Here is a 20,279-nt window from a genome sequence, read left to right on the forward strand (position 1 = left end):
CACCTGCACCAGTATACCTGTTTGGACTAAATGTTGAAAAATTGCAGTGTTCTTACGTTGCTAATTGGTTATACTGAATCACTGCTCAATTGCTATGCAGATGGAATTCCACCAAACTGCAGAGTATGTATGCGAATATTAATTAACAACCATGTGCAGAGCACAGAGTGCAGTGATAAAGTATTCCACCTGCTATGAAAACCACTTAATACCCCTCACCCATCCAGAACCATGTACCGCCCGCGCATGGCATATATGCAATTCATGCCAATATCAGTCACGGCCCCAAATGGGGCAACCTTCCAATTTGAAACTGTATATATATTATAACATTCACCAAGATAAATAAGGTGAACACAGATACAGCTTAATTAAGCATGATGCATGCCAGGCACAGGCAACTGAATGGATACCGGGGGTGAGAGGGGGAGCGGTAGTGCAGGCAGACATAAACAGGTAAAATGGCAAATGACAGGTACATAAAGAATAGAAATAACAAATTACATCACCCGAAAATATCCTGCCGCGGCCCTCACACTCCGACACGTGTTTCGCAGTTGCTTTCTCAAGGAGCGTCTTTTGTTATTTCTATTCTTTATGTACCTGTCATATGCCATTTTACCTGTTTATGTCTGCCTGCACTACCGCTCCCCCTCTCACCCCCGGTATCCATTCAGTTGCCTGTGCCTGGCATGCATCATGCTTAATTAAGCTGTATCTGTGTTCACCTTATTTATCTTGGTGAATGTTATAATATATATACAGTTTCAAATTGGAAGGTTGCCCCATTTGGGGCCGTGACTGATATTGGCATGAATTGCATATATGCCATGCGCGGGCGGTACATGGTTCTGGATGGGTGAGGGGTATTAAGTGGTTTTCATAGCAGGTGGAATACTTTAACACTGCACTCTGTGCTCTGCACATGGTTGTTAATTAATATTCGCATACATACTCTGCAGTTTGGTGGAATTCCATCTGCATAGCAATTGAGCAGTGATTCAGTATAACCAATTAGCAACGTAAGAACACTGCAATTTTTCAACATTTAGTCCAAACAGGTATACTGGTGCAGGTGTATAATTTTGGTCACCTGAAAAACCATCAAATTTTTTGGTAAATTCTTTCCTGACTGTGTCCCTCTCTGTTCACGGTACCTTTTGTCTGTTTTAATCAATATTAATAAAAGTGTCTTTTTTACTGTCTTTTCGTGTCACTCGTATATATGGGTGTCCATTGACATCCATGGTTGTGTGTAAATATGCTATATAGAGTGCTGAGTTTCACTAAATAGGACATGAGGTTGTTATCTAATCATACACTATGGCACTGGCGGACATAGACAAAAAAGGTCCCTTGAGCAAGGATAATATATGGGCCTTTGGAGTCTAATATCTCATTATGATGCACAATTCCTCATGCCTTAGAGGTGCATATGGGCCCCCTTACCGTTTGGGCCCCTATGCGATCACACAGGTTGCATCAATGATCTGTCCACCCCTACATTATGGATCTGATGTAGAAAGTGGTATATTGAGCTCCAATAGAGAATAAATGGAACGGTGGTCGGGCATGGGTGCTGCATGTTAAAAAGGATAAGTTACCATTCTGGCATTGGTGGGCATCCCACAAGTGGGACCACATCAATCTAAAACTTATCACTGTTCCTGTGGACAGGTGATAACATGTTCTAGCCAACATGCTCCTTTTTAAGATGGCAATTGATTGTGAATGTGATTGGTTGGATTCATCACTGCAGATTCAGCTTTAAACCCAAGTCAACTGTTGAGACTTATTAATTTAAAACAAAAGTTACTGTAGTCGACACAAAAAATTACAAAAAAGCGGAACACCCTGAAATCCCAGCACCATGAAAGAAATGATGGAAATCCCAGGATCAACTAGACATGTTAATGATATGCAAAGTATGAAAAAACATGGAAACAGATTTGTTAAAACTCCTCGAATTTATTCTGTATCCAGTATTCGCTCAATGTGCAGGAATACACACTTACAGCCTTGGCTTGTTAACGGTTGTCTGAGAATTGTTCTGCCTCGCTGAATGTACTTGTGCATGCAAATCATAAAGATCTGTTGCTGGCAGCTCCCTTTGCAATTGCTGGCCAATGATGTCTCATATGTGCGGGATGAGAGACAAGTCTGTATGGAGATGTGCAGGTCATGGTAGGCTATTAAGGCCACGGAGGCTGCCCACAACAATATATGGCCTGGCGGTCATGGGACACTTTGGAGAAATGGTCGTACCTCTGTTTCTAAGACCAAATTAATGCAATGCTGAACTGCCTGTGTACATGGAATGAATATTAGATGCGTCTGGCTATCATACACTGACACCCCTCACCATAATCCCAAGAGTAAGAATGGTGTGACATTTCTCAGTGATGACTTCTTCATGGTGTCCAGATGGAAACTGGAGGTTGGAATGGAGGTCTATTCAGCAATAAGTCCTGTTTTTGTTTTGGAAGCAATGATAGCTGGAGATTTGGGCTGGAGACATGAGCAACACTATCTGGTATTTGCGTACATCTGCATACTCTTCTTTCTTGTCTGCATATCTGCACACTGGCATTACCGATTTTCCAGCATACAGGTTATAATACCCTGTTTCCCTGTTTGCCCTGAAAAAAGCACTAGGTCTTATTTTCAGGGGGCGTCTTATTCTCGAGGAGACATGGTTAGGGGTAACTTTACCCCCCACAAAAAGCAGACCCCCCCCCCCTTCACAGGATCGCCATATTTACCAGCCCCGGGCGTCTGTATGGCTCCCAGATCTTCCTGTAATCTCCTAGCAGGTGTGCTGAACTCCTCCCCTGCGTCTGGCTGAGACTCGCATAGATCACATCACACTCGCTCATACAGATATACACACATCAGATTCCACATCATTCCTCCCTGTGATCTCCCAGCAGCTGTGCTCCCCTACATCTGACTGACACTCGCATGCATCAGATCTCACACACAACACACATACATCACATTCCACATCATTTCTCTCTGTGATCTCCCAGCAGCTGTGCTCCCCTGCGTCTGGCCAACACTCACACATCAGAACACAGTCACACATCAGAAAGCACACATACAGCTTTCACATCATTCCTCCCTGTGCTCTCCGGTGGGCGCTCCCAGCAGTTGTTCTGCACGCCGTCCTCCTCTGCCTCCTGCCGACACTCACATATCCGATAGCATACATTCACACACACTCACACATCAGACAGTATACATGCACACATCCGATCGCATTCACTCACACACCCTCACAATATCGCGCGCACACACTCACAACATCCGGAGATACCACATGCTTCCGGCCATGTGATCCTCCCGCAGGTCTTGGAAGGTCACTGCACTGTACAGTATCGCCGCCGAGAAGCAATCGATATCTCTCGATGTAGTGAGTGTGTGGATGCGATCTGTAGTGTGTGTGTGTGTGTGTTCCTCCGCAGGACCTTGATGCGCTCACCTGCTCCGGCGTCTGGTGAGTATGTTCGGGGGGGTTTTCTCTCTTCTTTCTTTAGGGGGCATCCGCTGTCTATAATGAAGTGTCCTGCAGTGTCTTTAACTTTTTTACCGCTGCATGACACTTCATTATTGACCGCAGCTAGGTCTTATTTTCAGGGGATGTCTTATATTTAAGCATCCCTGAAAACTCCTGCTAGGTCTTATTTTCGGGGGAGGTCTTATTTTTGGGGAAACACGGTATGACTCGTTTGGTTAATTTTTAACCTTGTTTGCTCTTTCCACATCTCAATGGGTAACTTTGTATACAATTTCTTCATTTGCTGTTTCATGTGATTTTGCCATAATTTGTACTATGCTTATATCTGTCTGATATTGCAGACTACTGTTCCCGCTCCAGTGACGTCACCGTCAAGTACCGCACACGTCACATCTGTGCAGCCGGCTGCATTCTTCTAGACTCACTGGGCTGTGAGCGGTGTTTCACCACTCATAACAACCCATCTGCTCCCCCCTCCCTCACAGCACAGAGCGTCACGTCTCTTGCTTGCAGCGTTCTGTTGTGAGGGAGGAGGGAGGAAGGAACAGGGAGCAGATGGGCTGTGACAGAGGTGAAACACCGCCCACAGCTCAGTGAGTCTGGAAGAATGCAGCCGGCTTCACGGATGTCACCGTCAAGTGCCACACACGTCACATCAGTGGAGCGGGAACAGCGGTCTGCAATAACGCCTCTCACAGACACTATTGCCAACACAAGGTATTTGAGAGAAACATTGTTTCTCAATATAATATCGAACTAGACAATAAAAAATATGGGTGAACCACCCTTTTAAGTCTATCTCATCAATCTGCGCACGCGCCGCCTCCACAGCCATTTTCTTGAAGTTCATCGTGTGAACCACGAGCGATTCAATTGAGCTGACAGTCAGCTTATGCACCTGCCGCTGTGACACCCCCTGAACGCATCCTGTGAGCCTGTCTCCAATGACCCCGCTCGACCACCATCTCCCTGGTAAACCATATCCGTTTTGTAAGATTTTACCCCCAGTTTTGGGGGAAGAATAGTGTGTCTTACAAAGCAAAAAATACAGTAAATAAAAAAAATGTTCATAGGGTCCCACATATTATGATGCCCAGCACAGATAAAGCATGCTACTGCAGCCCCCAGCCAAGTGCTTCTCTTAGTAGTGTATCAAAATAAGAGGGGTCCCATGCGTCAGGTTTTTTTTTCTTTTCTTTCAATTATTTAAATAAATAATTTAACTGGCATGTAGTCCTCCCCCTCCCCCATTTCGATACCTATAATTAATGCCAACAGCAGGGGGCTGGTATATTCAGGCTGGGGAGACCCATGGTTATTGGGCCCGCCAGCCTAAAAATAGCAGCCTGCAGCTGCCCAGAATTGTTGCTTCCATTATTAGTGACAATCTCAGCACTTTATCCGGCTCAACCCGATTGCCCTGGTGCAGTGGCAATCTGAGTAATATAAGGGGTTAATGAGAGCTCACAGCTGTCACTAAACTCTAGATTAGTATTGGGGGGGAGGTCACATAGATGCCTCCCATTACTAATCTGTAAGTGAAAAGAAATAAACACAAGCATCGAAAAATACTTAAACTGAAATATAATATCTGCGTGTTTGACCCTCACTAGTCTTCTTGACCCATTTAGCTTTTATTCCAGGTACATTAATAATTTAGTGTTACACTGATTTAGTTGATGAACCAATGGCACAGCCATTTCTCCAAAGTGTCCTAGATGCTGTTTTTCAACATGACAACACCAGGCCACATGTTGCTTGTGCTACTATGAGCAGCCAAAGTTTTTAATTTTGATGCTACTATGAGCAGCCAGCATGGCTTAAACCTGTCACTATGACCTGCCGCAACTTTTGGCTTGTCTCCCAATGAGCTACTCTGGCTTGTCATTATTTGGCAATTGCAAAGGGAGATGTCCAAGTACAGTCAACGTGGCAGAATATTACTCAGGCAACCATTAGTTAACTCACTGATAGCAGCCAAGAAGTGTAAGTGCGTGTATTTTGGAACATGCCTCTCATATTTGATAGTAATTAAACCAAGGTGTTTGGAAAATTGTTTCCATTATTTTCATCACATATCATTAACTTCGCTATCGATCTTGTGATTTCCATAATTTCACAACTTTCCTTTGCACTTTCAATGTTCAACAGTGTATATTACCTGAATGTGAACACAGATTATAAATGATATGGCAGATATTAGTAAATTTGTGGGTTCAGGACTGATCAGTTCTTTCGACCTACCTGTCACTGGAGTATTTTGAAGTCCTGGTGGTCTTACAACTGTCCAGTTAAGATCAGAACATTCTTTTTCTAGATATTTTTCCATCTCATACATGTTTGTGAGGACACTTTTAATTAATGGTATAAGTAGGTTCCTCACGAAGAATGAGGCATTCTGTGATGAGCTAGCTGTTATAGAAAAAAAAAAATATATTAATGTATAGAGGAAATAAAACATGACTCATATTTTCTAAATTTTGATCCATTCCTGGATGACCCATTGGTCACTTTTATTGGATTAGGCTTTGGGCAAAGCTTCATGCATAGAAAAAGTTATCAGATGTTGTATACAGATGTATGGATTCTGTATGTTGAAACATGCAACATTATATTCTCTAGGGTAGAATATCTCCATGGTAAGTCATAAGTAAATGATTTGTGATCTGCAGGAAGCTCCAGTGTTTCATGGAGCGCATCGGAGATCACAACTCAATGCAAGTCTATGCGAGTCTTGTTCTGGGTCTCATAAACTTACATTGGGCGCTTTTGATGTAACTTCTGACTTCTGGTCAGTCAGTTGCAGTCACAAGATGGCGCCACGAGACCGTAGCAGTGTTGAAAAAAGGTGAATTCGTTGAAAGGTGAGTATGTGACCAGGGGCAGGAGGATATTTCCGCAGGTTTGTCTGCAGGCTTACCACAGCTGCTCCCCGGAATCTGCAGCCATCCATTGCTGCGGGATTCGAGCATTTTTGATGCGGTAAACGTGCGGAACAAGTGCGGAAATACCTGCGGAAGTCCAGCCCTCTATCTCCATAGTGGAAAGGAGGGACATCTGCAGATATTTCCACATAAATAATTGACATGCAGTTACGTGCGGATGCGGGACATACACAGCATATTCTGCAGCCGCACATATCGCAGCATTGATACAACACTCCCCAAATACCATAGAATAACATGGGGAGTGTCTGTACTTGCGTTAACCTGCGGATTTATCTGGAAAATCCAGATAAATCCACAGGTTTTCCACAGTAAATTCCGCGGGTACATTGTCCCATGGGCACATAGCCTTAGGGTTACTTTGCACGCTGCGATATCGCAAGCCGATGCTGCGATGCCGAACGTGATAGTCCCCGCCCCCGTCGCAGTGGCGATATCATTGTGATAGCTGCCGTAGCGAATATTATCGCTACGGCAGCTTCACATGCACTCACCTGCCATGCGACGTCGCTCTGGCTGGCGAACCGCCTCCTTATTAAGGGGGCGGGTCGTGCGGCGTCACTGCGACGTCACACGGCCAATAGGAGCGGAGGGGCGGAGATGAGCGTGATGTAAACATCCCGCCCACCTCCTTCCTTCAGCATAGCCGACGGGAGCCGCGGTGGCGCAGGTAGGAGATGTTTCTCGCTCCTGCGACTTCACACACAGCGATGTGTGCTGCCGCAGGAGCGAGGAACAACATCGGACCGTCGCGTCAGCGTAATTATGGAATTTGCCGACGCTACACCAATGATACGATTACGACGATTTTGCGCTCGTTAATCGTATCATCTAGGATTTACACACTATGATGTCGAGAGCGACGCAGGAAGTGCGTCACTTTCGACATGACCCCACCGACATCGCACCTGCAATGTCGTAGTGTGCAAAGCCCGCCTTAGATTTAAAGCACCACTCCAATGCTGAAAAGAAAAAGACGCTGGAATGATGCTTTAATTCGAACAGGATAATCTCAGAAGAAAAAAAAAAGCTTGTAAATACATACTATCGGTGTACCAAGAAGTCATTGTCACCATTCTATTCACGCCAGTCTGTCGCATGGCGCCCACAATGGCAGTCATGGAGTCTGTGTAACCACTTATTGATGAGAACATTTTATATGGGAATCCCAGACAAGATATAACTGCATCTTGTCCTCTGAAATGTTCTGCTAATGAGTCTGATGAAAACACATTGGCTTCTACTACCTGGAATATAGATAAATACATATTAGAATGGCTTGCTACAGCATAAGCATGAAGCACAATTGCACAGCACAGATTTGCACAAATAGGCAAATATACATACAATGCCTTAAAAATCTTTACAAGTCTTTAGTGTGTGATTATCGCCTAAGATTAGCCACTTAGGTCTCATAAAAATATAGGCAATTCCTAATAATAGTAGTAGATTTGTAAAGTCAATTTCTAGTTGTGCACTTTGATAGGTTATTTTTTAACACACAATGAACTCCATTTACAAAAAAACAAAAATAACAAAAAACACAAAGCCTTTTTTTTTCTTTTTCCTCAATATCACCGCACCCTTAAAAAAGCCTTAATATGGCTTTAATGGAAATATAAAACGTGGCTCTTGGAACAAAGGGAGGAAAGAACAAGTCTGCAAAAATGAACAAACAGCATACATTGTATATAAATCTCTTAGACCTGATATTATTGCTATATTTACTTTGAAAATCTGTCAAAATGGCTGGCTGATTATTTAATTCAACTCAATGTTGACCCACCCAGCCTCACTAAGGCGGGCTTTGCACGTTGCGACATCGCAAGCCGATGCTGCGATGTCGCACGCGATAGTCCCCGCCCCCGTCGCAGAAGCGATATCTTGTGATTCCTGGCGTAGCGAATATTATCGCTACGCCAGCTTCACATGCACTCACCCGTCCTGCGACGTCGTTGTGGCCGGCGTCCCGCCTCCTTCCTAAGGGGGCGGGTCGTACAACGTCACAGCGACGTCACACGGCAGGCGGCCAATCAAAGCGGAGGGGCGGAGATGAGCAAGATGTAAACATCCCACCCACCTCCTTCCTTCCGTATAGCCGCTGGCGGCAGGTAAGGTGATGTTCCTCGCTCCTGCGGCTTTACACACAGCGATGTGTGCTGCCGCAGGAACGAGGAACAACATCGTACCTGTCGCAACAGCGTAATTATGAAAAAGTCGGAGCCTACACCGATGATACGATAACGCTTTTGCGCTTGTTAATCGTATCATCTAGGATTTACAAACTACGATGTCGAAAGTAACGCCGGATGTGCGTCAATTTCGATTTGACCCCACTAACATCGCGATGTTGCAACGTGCAAAGCCACCCTAACTGCTGCTGCTGCTGAGATCTCGCACTGCTCATTACAAGTTGCAGCTTTCAGTCATAGCGGACGGTCGGACAGAGACTGAATACACCTGGACTCATAAAATGCTTATCTTAATATAGGGATTACACAGCTAAATGTTGTAAATTTTCAATGTAAATATACCAGCTTCATCAGATCTAAAAGATTTATTTATTACCATTTACAGATTATGATGTGAAATCTTAAAAAATTGGGAATCTATAATATATAATCTGGATATTACCATCCTATCAAATACCAGGTTTGTGAAGATTCTTTAATGCTTATTAACAACTTCACGACGCGGCCATTTTTTTTTTCTTTTTCGTTTTTTCCTCCCTTTCTTCCCGGAACCATATGTTTTTTTTCACTTTTTTTGCACATAGACATATGAGAGCTTTATTTTGTTGCAAGAAGAGTTGTACTTTAGCATTAAACCATCTTTTTTGCCGCATAGTTTTCTTTATTTGATTATTGCGCCGGGCCACCATTGCTGTTGTTAGCAGTGCGTGCGCATTGTCGCAGTACTCAAGTCTTTATTAAAATGGCGGCATAGTCTGCGCATGCGCGTACCGTGATCTCCGGCACCATTTTATTGAACACACTGCGGTGAAGACACTGAGAAGCATCGGTGCGTGCGCATATGTAAAGAAAAAAAACAACTGTGCACATGCCGATGCCTCTCATAGTCTTCATTGTAATTTTTAAACGCAGGTCCTGGCTGTCACATACAGCCATCACCTGCGTAGTGTGGAGCAAGCTCACCCGCTCCACCCACCTGCTTCCGAATTTCATCATACATTACACAGCGCATGTTCTGAAGTGGTCCAATGCTTTCTTCCATGAAAAATTTCATTTGGAAGTTTTAGAGAAATCTATCGTTTAGCTTTTAGCAGTAAGTACAGAGGGGCGGACAATGCACTTTCAGCTCTGCTGCTCCTCTCCCTTTTCTCTGCCAGCCTTCCATCTTTGACTGACAGGTCACTCTTCTCTGTGACCTGCCTCAAATCCAATAAGATATTACAGATCATTAGTAAGCTCCTGATAACTTTGCAAGATCGAGAGTAAGTATACGCCACTTCCTCTGACAAGACGATCCTGGACAATGACGGCTCCTGCACAAACCCTCGGGAAGGGAGGCTGTCAGCGCATAGGGAAAAAGGATAGTGCGCAGGAGAGCTGGGAGTGCAGTCCTCACCCGCTATACTTCAGGCTAAAACTTTAACGCTGGATTTCTCTAAAACTTCCAAATTAAATTCTCCATGTAAGGTAATAGTTTAATCAGCATTAAATGGTCTTTACACACTCTTTAGTTAGGGGGTCTGATATTCCAATGACATGTTCCCTTTAGGAATCTTTCAGACATGTGGTATGTCTTTTTTTTTTTAATGGATACCACATGTACCCATTACAACCTATGGTGTTAGTCCCATAGCCGTGCTTTCACATGGACCATGTGTCTGTGCAAAACACATGGACACATGTCTGGTTTTTTTTCCCTGACAGGTCCCATGCAAATGTATGGATCCGAAAAAAACTTGTAAAGCACATGGATGACATCAGTGTGCTGTACATATTTAACAAAGAAAAGTATAGGAGAAGCTTGGTAATTTATTTCTTTAGAGTGGACCAGCCGTAAAAAAACGTATGTGTATAAATACGGACTTCTGGAGGAAGTCTTAATGAGAAAAACAAGTACAAGTAGGGGAAATAAGGTCAAATGTATTGTATTTATACCAATTTTATGGTCTAAATGCATTTAAAAATATGCTATTAAAGAGAACCTGTCATGTGAAAAACAACACTATTAACCTGCAGATATGGGGTTAATCTGCAGGTAGGTAGGGTATGAATCCTGCACATTGATGTCCGCTGCCGGGAGGAGAGGTACTTTAATCTTCCAGCAGCATTCCCAGTTTCAGTCACAGGGGTGGCTCCAGCGCGGTTCAGTCACTGCTCTGTGTATGGAGAGAGGAGTCTGTAACCATGCCCCCTGCACTGACTGACAGCTTGTTCTAATGCAAAGTGGCTGTCAGTCAGGGCCCGGGCGGTTATAGCTGCTCATCCCCATACACATAGCAGTGACTGAATCCGGAATGCTGCCGGCAGGACTAAAGTTAATTTCCTCAGTGCGCAGAGTTTAACGTGAAGGCGCTGGGCAGGTTCAAACCCTATTAAACTGCAGATTAACCCCATATCTGCAGGTTAATAGCATTTTTTTCATGTGACAGGATCCCTTCACAGCCTTCAAAAATATTTCTGAAGATGCACCACCAACATCAGAGCTAAGTTGGAATCTGGTGCACATTTCCCTGCGGATAGACTGGCTTATTGGCCCATACATTCATACAATGTACCAGTAATTGTGATGAGTTGTGTGAACAGTACCTTAAGTCTCTCATGTTGGATGGTCAGTTTGCTGACATTTCTCACAAGAGCTGTTACTTCATGTCCGTCCTCCAGGGCTTGTGTAACCAGAGTTTCACCTGTCTGACCCGTAGCTCCGAGAACAGATACTTTCATTTTCAATTCCTGTTTACGATGACATTGAATATATATTATCTCCTGAGTATTCCTGGACTTTTCAAATGTTTGGTCGGGATCCAGTGCTGCCATCTCCCCTTTGAGGTAACTCCATACTACACTCGTTAATTTCGATGAGGAAAATACTTTTTTTTTTTCTCACACCCATTGACTTGTTTTGGTGAGACTCGGATGATTTCGGCAACAAATCGCAGCATGTGGTGACTCTTCACTCATCCAGAATCTGGAGGAGAAAAAAGCTGACTAACTGCTCTGCCTCATTGACTAACAATGGTCCAAGTGCAATGAAAGATTTTCCTGCTTCTGTGAGCATAGCCTAAAGGGGGCTTTACACGCTACGACATCGCTAATGCAAACTTGTTGGGGTCACGGAATTGGTGACGCACATCCGGCCGCATTAGCGATGCCGTTGCGTGTGACACCTATGAGCGATTTTGCATCGTTGCAAAATCGTTCATCGGTGACATGGGGGTCCATTCTCTAATATCGTTACTGCAGCAGTAACGAAGTTGTTCCTCGTTCTTGCGGCAGCACACATCGCTCCGTGTGACACCGCAGGAACGAGGAACCTCTCCTTACCTGCGTCCCGGCCGCTATGCGGAAGGAGGTGGGCGGAATGTTACGTCCCGCTCATCTCCACCCCTCTGCTTCTATTGGGCGGCGGTTCAGTGACGCAGCTGTGACGTCGCTGTGACGCTGAACGAACCGCCCTCTTAGAAAGGAGGCGGTTCGCCAGTCACAGCGACGTCGCCGGGCAGGTAAGTAGTGTGACGGGTCTGGGCGATGTTGTGCGGCACGGGCAGCGATTTGCCCGTGTCGCACAACAGATGGGGGCGGGTACCCACGCTAGCGATATAGGTACCGATACCGCAGCGTGTAAAGCGGCCTTTAGTCCGTAAAAAAAAATGGTATATTAGGAACTATATAAACCATTATTAGTATGTGAGAAACAAGAATTGAACATGTTTGTGAAGTATGGAGGTCTGAATGAGGGCTTGGAGTGGAAAGCTAGATTTGTAATATCCCAGATTTTACACAGGCAGATTTATAATACATATTCGTTGTATTGTACTTTTTGATTTAGAATTTTAGTGTAGGGTTTCCAGGGGAATAGAAAAACAAAATATGCAGGTTTCCTTTTAAGAGTCCAAATTCATAACTAGATTATTGTTTTAGCTACTAAGGAATATTCTTATGATTAAAATACAATTTTGCCAACACATTTTCTGTGTCGAATCTTAAGGCCTCATTCACATATCAGGTTTTTTTTGCATACAAGAAAAATGGATAATACTGATCAGTTATTTTTTTTTTAAAACCATTTTTTGGTCTGTTTTTAATGTATTGCATCAATTTTACTTGTATGAAATAAAATACATAGATGGTTTCCAATTTATTTCTATTTTTAGACAGTGAAAAAACAGGGAACATACAGTTGCAGTAGTTTTTTTTTTCCACAGACTCATTGATATCAAAGGGTAATTTTGTTTTGTTAAATAACATGTGAACATGAGCATAGAGTATAATGATCATGTGTTTAAGCCACAAAAAGGCTATGTGCGCACTTTCCGTTTCCACCTGCGTTTCAGCTGCTTTTTAGGTCCGTTTTGAACTGCAGCGTTTTCATGCCAAAAGGCATGCGTTTTGATTTTCCAGCAAAGTCTATGGAAAATGTGGATTTATTGTCCGCACTTTGCGTTTCCAAACGCAGCGTTTAATTTGCATATTTTGTGGCAAAAACCATGCGTTCAAAGAAGCAGCATGTCAATTGTTTTTGCCATCACCGGCGCGGCGCTATACGGCGTTCATACTGTGGCGGCTTCTCTTTTGAAAAAGCCAGCCGCTTATTAATCCATCAAGTATTCCCTGCTTTCCCCGCCCACCGGCGCCTATGATTGGTTGCAGTCAGACACGCCCCCACGCTGAGTGACAGCTGTCTCACTGCAACCAATCACATCCGCTGGTGGGCGTGTCTATATCAAGCAGTTAAAAGAATTAATAAATGAAAAATAACGACGTGCGGTCCCCCCCCATTTGGATACGAGCCAGTGTAAAGCCATACGGCTGGAGGCTGGTATTTTCAGGATGGGGAGCTCCACGTTATAGGGAGCTCCCCAGCCTATCAATATCAGCCAGCAGCCGCCCGGAATTCCCGCATCCATTAGATGCGAAAGTCCCGGGACTTTACCGGCTCATCCCGACTTGCCCTGGTGCCCTGGTGCGGTGGCAAACGGGGTAATAAGGAGTTAATGGCAGCAGCCCATAGCTGCCACTAAGTCCTAGGTTAATCATGGCAGGCGTCTCCCCGAGATACCTTCCATGATGAACCTGTAAGTTAAAGTAAATAAACACACACATCAAAAAAATCATTTATTTGTAATGAAAGACAAAAAAACCCCTCTTTCACCACTTTATTAACCCCTCAAAAACACCTCCAGGTCCGACGTAATCCACGCAAGGTCCCCCGACGCTTCCAGCTCTGCTACATCGGAAGCTGACAGAAGCGGCAGTAGAACACCACAGCTCCTGTGAGCTCCATGCAGCAACTGAAGTGAGTCGCGCGATCAGCTGTGCTGTCACTGAGGTTACTCGCGACCACCGCTCTCCGGTGGAGGACTGCAGCTGTGGCCGCGAGTAACCTGAGTGAAAGCACAGCTGATCACGCGGCTCACTGCAGTCACTCAGGGGATTTGCGATCACAGGTGAGTCCTTCACGTGTGACCGCAAATCAAGCCGTGGCACACGCACAGATCCGCGCGATCACAATGAAGTCGGGTGAAGTTCATCCGAGTTCATTCTGATCGCGCGACACTGTCCGCAGCCAGACATGACAGTGCGGTCCCATTTGGCTCTGCTGCAAGTCTATGGGGATGCTGCAGACCCGAGTGGGTGCGTACTGTGAAAAATGTGCGTTCTGGATGCTTTTCCCACTCTGTCTATGGCAGAGAAAGCATCCAGAACGCATGAATTCTCTCCAGGAATTTCCGCACTTTGCGTTCTGCAGAATGCCTCTCAGAACGCAGCTTTTTGAGCTGTGTTCTGAGATGCACACACAGTGACTTTTTCGCTGCAGAATTGAACTGCAAAGTGCGCACATAGCCTAAAGGATAGAAATAAGTTTGTGTGAATGGAGCTGTGAAACAAATGTGATTAATGCATGTTGCACTAAGTTATTGACCTTTATTGCTCAGTATGCTGCCCTTTGTAGATATGTACAGCACACTGACCAATTAGACGTTAAAAAAAAAAATAAATTATAAAAAAAATAAATATATATACACATTATATATACACATTATATATATATATATATATATATTTATATAGTGAATATACATTACACTTACTTCACCCTTCACCCTCCCAATCTGGTTCTGCAATGGCTCGCCTTACTCTTACATCTTACTTCAGTCATTTCTTCTGTTTTCACTCTTTGGCGCAACAAGCGCTGACTAGTCCTAAAGCTATGTCATGATGTTCTGAGGCGATGCACATCATGATGCCTCATGAGGCCTACTCAACACTGATGGTGGTGAAGGAGTGGGGCGCCGGGTTGCTCGGGTCTCGGTCTCCATTGTTATAGTAGCCCCGGCTATGTGCTTCTCTGTGTAGGGTGAATAGCATTTACTTGCTCCTGGCAGAAACCATCCATCTATCTAGGTATTTGCTAATATTTATTATTTCACCCAGGGCTGACATTAGGGCATTACAACCATGACTGGTGTACAGGGCCCGGTGAAGAGGGGGGCCCGGCAGGAGCTCGGGGTAATTACTTAGTTTTAGACCCGAGCTGGGCCCCCCTCTTCACCAGGCCCCAGTCACAGTCATATCAGAGGGGCCCGGCGGTGTCACTTCGGCTACAACACATTACTAAGTTGCAGGCAACATGCTTCACGGGCATCGCATGCAAATTAGCCATGTGTTCTGCAGGCAGGAGGGTCAGTGGAGCAGAGCACAGTGGAGCAGAGTAGCGAGGCGGCGCGTCATCCCATGGTCCAACAGAGTGATGAGGTCCTCAATATGTGATCTCATTACACTGCTGCAGGCAACACAGAGCGCTGAGGTGGCGAGGACGCGGCAGCCATTGGGGAAAGCCGGAAAGTGCTCCTTGAGCTGAAGATCACTGGGGGTGGTGGAACTGGCCTAGTGAAGGGGGCAAATACACATCCTGGCCACTCCTCCAACAGCTGTCGAGGGCTACCCTGCAACCTACTACATTAGCGGCCACTGAGTATTGCTGTACTTTTAAAGCAGCCAGGATAGAACATGCAGCATGTTGTGTGTGGCCACGGCTGCTCAACACACATCACACAGATCCCCTGGGAATCCCAGCCCGTCTGTTCCTGCAGGACCCTGCCTCCTCCTGGTTTTGCCGTGCTGCCTCTCAGTGATTTCCTTCTGCTGGCACCTCCTGTTTCTGAAATTGATGTAAGGTGCAAACATCATCTATCCAGCATTGTGTACTGTGAGGAAGGGATGTGGGGATGTTACCCTGGGGGCTGCTGGGGATGTTACCCTGGGGGCTGCTGGGGATGTCACCCTGGGGGCTGCTGGGGATGTTACCCTGGGGGCTGCTGGGGATGTTATGTCGCGGGCGGAGGAGGGGACGCTGCGCTCTCCCACTGCTCGGGTCCGGCTACTACTGCTGCTGCTGCTCAGTGGTGGCTCGAGCGGTGGGCCGGATCCCGGGGACTCGAGCGGCGTTCCTCGCCCGTGAGTGAAAGGGAGTAGTTTGGTTTAGGGATATTTTCCGTGACGCCACCCACGGTTGTGGTGAGGTTGGTGACACCACCGCTGCTCTGGACGGGGATCCCGGGAGCGGTGACGGGGAGCAGCTTGGATGTTGATCTCCCCTCCATGGGTATGGGGTTGGTTGTCCCGGGGCCCGGTGATGGGGTAGGGATGGTTGGCAGGCGGGTTACGGGGCCTGGCGAGGTGCAGGGTCGCGAGGGCAGCGCTGTGCCACACGGCACGGTGGTACTCACTCAGCCAGTAACACACACGGAGTCTCTGATGAAACAAACGGCTGGATGGACGGGTCCCACAAACGGCTGCGGTGTTTTCCCCTGACCCCAGGGTGGTAATGTAAGTCCTTTCCTGCACCTTCCGTACGCTCCTCCTGCGCTCCGGTTTCCAGCTGGCTCCCCGGTTCGGTACCGGTGGGCCACTGCCCAGCCCCGGCTACCTACGGTTCCACCAGACTGTCTTCCTGGCTCTCGCAGACGGCCACTACCGTCTGCCTGACTGCTACACGAGGGCCCTAGGCTCCAACCTAGGCCCCAGTCTGCGTCTGCCTCTCTGCAGACCTCCTCTCTCTTCCTCTGCCTGGACTTGTCTGCCTTGTTTCCTGCCTCAGACCAGCTAGACTCCTGGGTGGGCGTCTCCATCTGCCTGACTCCGCCCACCTGGTGTGTCTGTCTGAACCCGAGAGAGGAAATCAGGTCTCACTGGGGATGACTGCTGTTAAACTGCTGACGGTGGGTGTGTGTGTGTGTCGTTAACTGTGGCCCCTGGCTTGTCCAGGGCGCCACATTCCCCCTTAGTAAAATGCAGACCGTCCGCGGGCTGCCCGTCCATCACCGGTTTTATTTTTCACGAACTGAAAAAGAATAAAACATTTTAAAACATTTTCACGCATGCATTTGTTTTCAGAAAACTTCCCTTACGGGAGGCATATCACCGCAACCGTTGCAACAATAATACACTTTTAATAATAACGGAACGGGTCCTTCAGTCACACACCCAAACAACCTGGCCCTGATGCTGCCCCTAAGAAGTGGGCAGCACCCCTTGACCCCAGTCCAGGAACGGGCCCAGATTCCTTAACGGGCTGGGTGCTTCGCTGCCGTTGCGGCCGGGCGGACTGCCGGAGCCGTCGTCATCTCTGGTGCCGGATGGATGGGACATCTCGTGCAGCGGTGTTCCAGGAACCAAATATTTGCAGAGTCCTGGCGTCCCTGCTTTCACAGCCGCGGTTCACATGCGGCCGGACGCCATCCGCCCCCCCTTAGTGTCTCTCTGGCACCTCCTCTACAGGGGCGGGGTTTTGGCATTCGCGCCTCCACTGCTCGAGGCGACGCTCGAGCGGGGACTTTTCGTGCCCAAAATGGCGGCTTCTCCAAATTTTCAGCCAGACACCTCCGGCGGTCACAAGGCGTACCTCTACCAAACAGCAGAGCGGTAAGATCCTGTTCGTGACGCCAAGTTGTCGCAGGCGGAGGAGGGGACAATGCGCTCTCCCACTGCTCGGGTCCGGCTGCTGCTGCTGCTCGGTGGTGGCTCGAGCGGTGGGCCGGATCCCGGGGACTCGAGCGGCGTTCCTCGCCCGTGAGTGAAAGGGGGTGGTTTGGTTTAGGGATATTGTCCGTGACGCCACCCACGGTTGTGGTGAGGTTGGTGACACCACCGCTGCTCTGGACGGGGATCCCGGGAGCGGTGACAGGGAGCAGCTTGGATGTTGGTTCTCCCCTCCGTGGGTAAGGGGTTGGTTGTCCTGGGGCCCGGTGATGGGGTAGGGATGGTTGGCAGGCGGGTTACGGGGCCTGGCGAGGTGCAGGGTCGCGGGGGCAGCGCTGTGTCGCACGGCACGGTGGTACTCACTCAGCCAGTAACACACACGGAGTCTCTGATGAAACAAACGGCTGGATGGACGGGTCCCACAGACGGCTGCGGTGTTTTCCCCTGACCCCAGGGTGGTAATGTAAGTCCTTTCCTGCACCTTCCGTACGCTCCTCCTGTGCTCCGGTTTCCAGCTGGCTCCCCGGTTCGGTACCGGTGGGCCACTGCCCAGCCCCGGCTACCTACGGTTCCACCAGACTGTCTTCCCGGCTCTCGCAGACGGCCACTACCGTCTGCCTGACTGCTACACGATGGCCCTAGGCTCCAACCTAGGCCCCAGTCTACGTCTGCCTCTCTGCAGACCTCCTCTCTTTTCCTCTGCCTGGACTTGTCTGCCTTGTTTCCTGCCTCAGACCAGCTAGACTCCTGGGTGGGCGTCTCCATCTGCCTGACTCCGCCTACCTGGTGTGTCTGTCTGAACCCGAGAGAGGAAATCAGGTCTCACTGGGGATGACTGCTGTGAACTGCTGAGGGTGGGGGTGTGTGTGTGTTGTTACCTGTGGCCCCTGGCTTGTCCAGGGCACCACAGTTACCCTGGGGGCTGCTGGGGATGTTACCCTGGGGGCTGCTGGGGATGTTACCCTGGGGGCTGCTGGGGATGTTACCCTGGGGGCTGCTGGGGATGTTACCCTGGGGCTGCTGGTGATGTTACCCTGAGGGCTGCTGGGAATGTTACCCTGTGCGCTGCTATGGATGTTACCCTGTGGGCTGCTATGGATGTTATCCTGTGGGAGCTGCAGTGGATGTTACCCTGTAGGGCTGATGGCGGTAGGACCAGCTACACTTTATACCCTGTATGAGGAGGAGGGGTGTTACACTGTGTGCTGGGGCCTGAAGTAATATTGTACTGTGTGTTGCACTTGTGTGTTATACTTTGAAGGGTATGGGTATCAACTCAGCACTTTATACTCGGAGCGGCTGGGAATTTTCATGGGATGGGCGTTACAATGTGTACTGCATGAAGGAGTTTGGGGGATTGTCTCCTAGTGACTGAGAACTTTGCTGATCTGGATCACAGCATGCAGAGGTCGAAGGGGTGGTCTGGCCTTGGGTACAAGTCTGCAGTTTATGTGACTGCAAACTTGCAAATTCTCAGAGCTCACGGTGTGCGTGCTTGTCAGGATTCTCCGATGCCGGCAGCGAGCACTTAACTGCAAGCATGTGATTTGCATACATGTGGTCATGTTTCAACATTACATCCATTGCTTTGATCAGTACAAGTGAATTGAGTGATATATATAATCAAAATATGTTCGGACGTATGCAAATCACTTACATGCAGTCACATGATTGCCCCCTCCCAGAACATATATATATATATATGTATATACAGTGCCTACAAGTAGTATTCAACCCCCTGCAGATTTAGCAGGTTTGATAAGATGCAAATAAGTTAGAGCCTGCAAACTTCAAACAAGAGCAGGATTTATTAACAGATGCATAAATCTTACAAACCAACAAGTTATGTTGCTCAGTTAAATTTAAATAAAATTTCAACATAAAAGTGTGGGTCAATTATTATTCAACCCCTAGGTTTAATATTTTGTGGAATAACCCTTGTTTGCAATTACAGCTAATAATCGTCTTTTATAAGACCTGATCAGGCCGGCACAGGTCTCTGGAGTTATCTTGGCCCACTCCTCCATGCAGATCTTTTCCAAGTTATCTAGGTTCTTTGGGTGTCTCATGTGGACTTTAATCTTGAGCTCCTTCCACAAGTTTTCAATTGGGTTAAGGTCAGGAGACTGACTAGGCCACTGCAACACCTTGATTTTTTTCCCTCTTGAACCAGGCCTTGGTTTTCTTGGCTGTGTGCTTTGCGTTGTTGTCTTGTTGGAAGATGAAATGACGACCCATCTTAAGATCCTTGATGGAGGAGCGGAGGTTCTTGGCCAAAATCTCCAGGTAGGCCGTGCTATCCATCTTCCCATGGATGCGGACCAGATGGCCAGGCCCCTTGGCTGAGAAACAGCCCCACAGCATGATGCTGCAGCCACCATGCTTGACTGTAGGGATGGTATTCTTGGGGTCATATGCAGTGCCATCCAGTCTCCAAACGTCACGTGTGTGGTTGGCACCAAAGATCTCGATCTTGGTCTCATCAGACCAGAGAACCTTGAACCAGTCTGTCTCAGAGTCCTCCAAGTGATCATGAGCAAACTGTAGACGAGCCTTGACATGACGCTTTGAAAGTAAAGGTACCTTACGGACTCGTCTGGAACGGAGACCATTGCGGTGGAGTACGTTACTTAGGGTATTGACTGA

General features: G+C 47.2%; 1 protein-coding gene across 1 annotated transcript in view; it reads right to left on the reverse strand.

Moving 5' to 3' along the window:
* LOC142292503 (flavin reductase (NADPH)-like) overlaps positions 1 to 20,279 on the reverse strand; it is a 50,167-nt gene that overhangs the window by 12,752 nt on the left and 17,136 nt on the right. Inside the window, exons 2-4 of the mRNA XM_075337779.1 lie at positions 11,241 to 11,384; positions 7,508 to 7,709; positions 5,762 to 5,929 (exon numbers count right to left, since the gene is read on the reverse strand). Of these exons, the coding sequence (XP_075193894.1) occupies positions 5,762 to 5,929; positions 7,508 to 7,709; positions 11,241 to 11,375 (505 nt within the window). The 5' untranslated portion in view covers positions 11,376 to 11,384. The remainder of the gene's footprint in view (positions 1 to 5,761; positions 5,930 to 7,507; positions 7,710 to 11,240; positions 11,385 to 20,279) is intronic.

Source organism: Anomaloglossus baeobatrachus, chromosome 1 (assembly GCF_048569485.1).
Source record: "Anomaloglossus baeobatrachus isolate aAnoBae1 chromosome 1, aAnoBae1.hap1, whole genome shotgun sequence".
Taxonomy (NCBI): Eukaryota; Metazoa; Chordata; class Amphibia; order Anura; family Aromobatidae; genus Anomaloglossus; species Anomaloglossus baeobatrachus.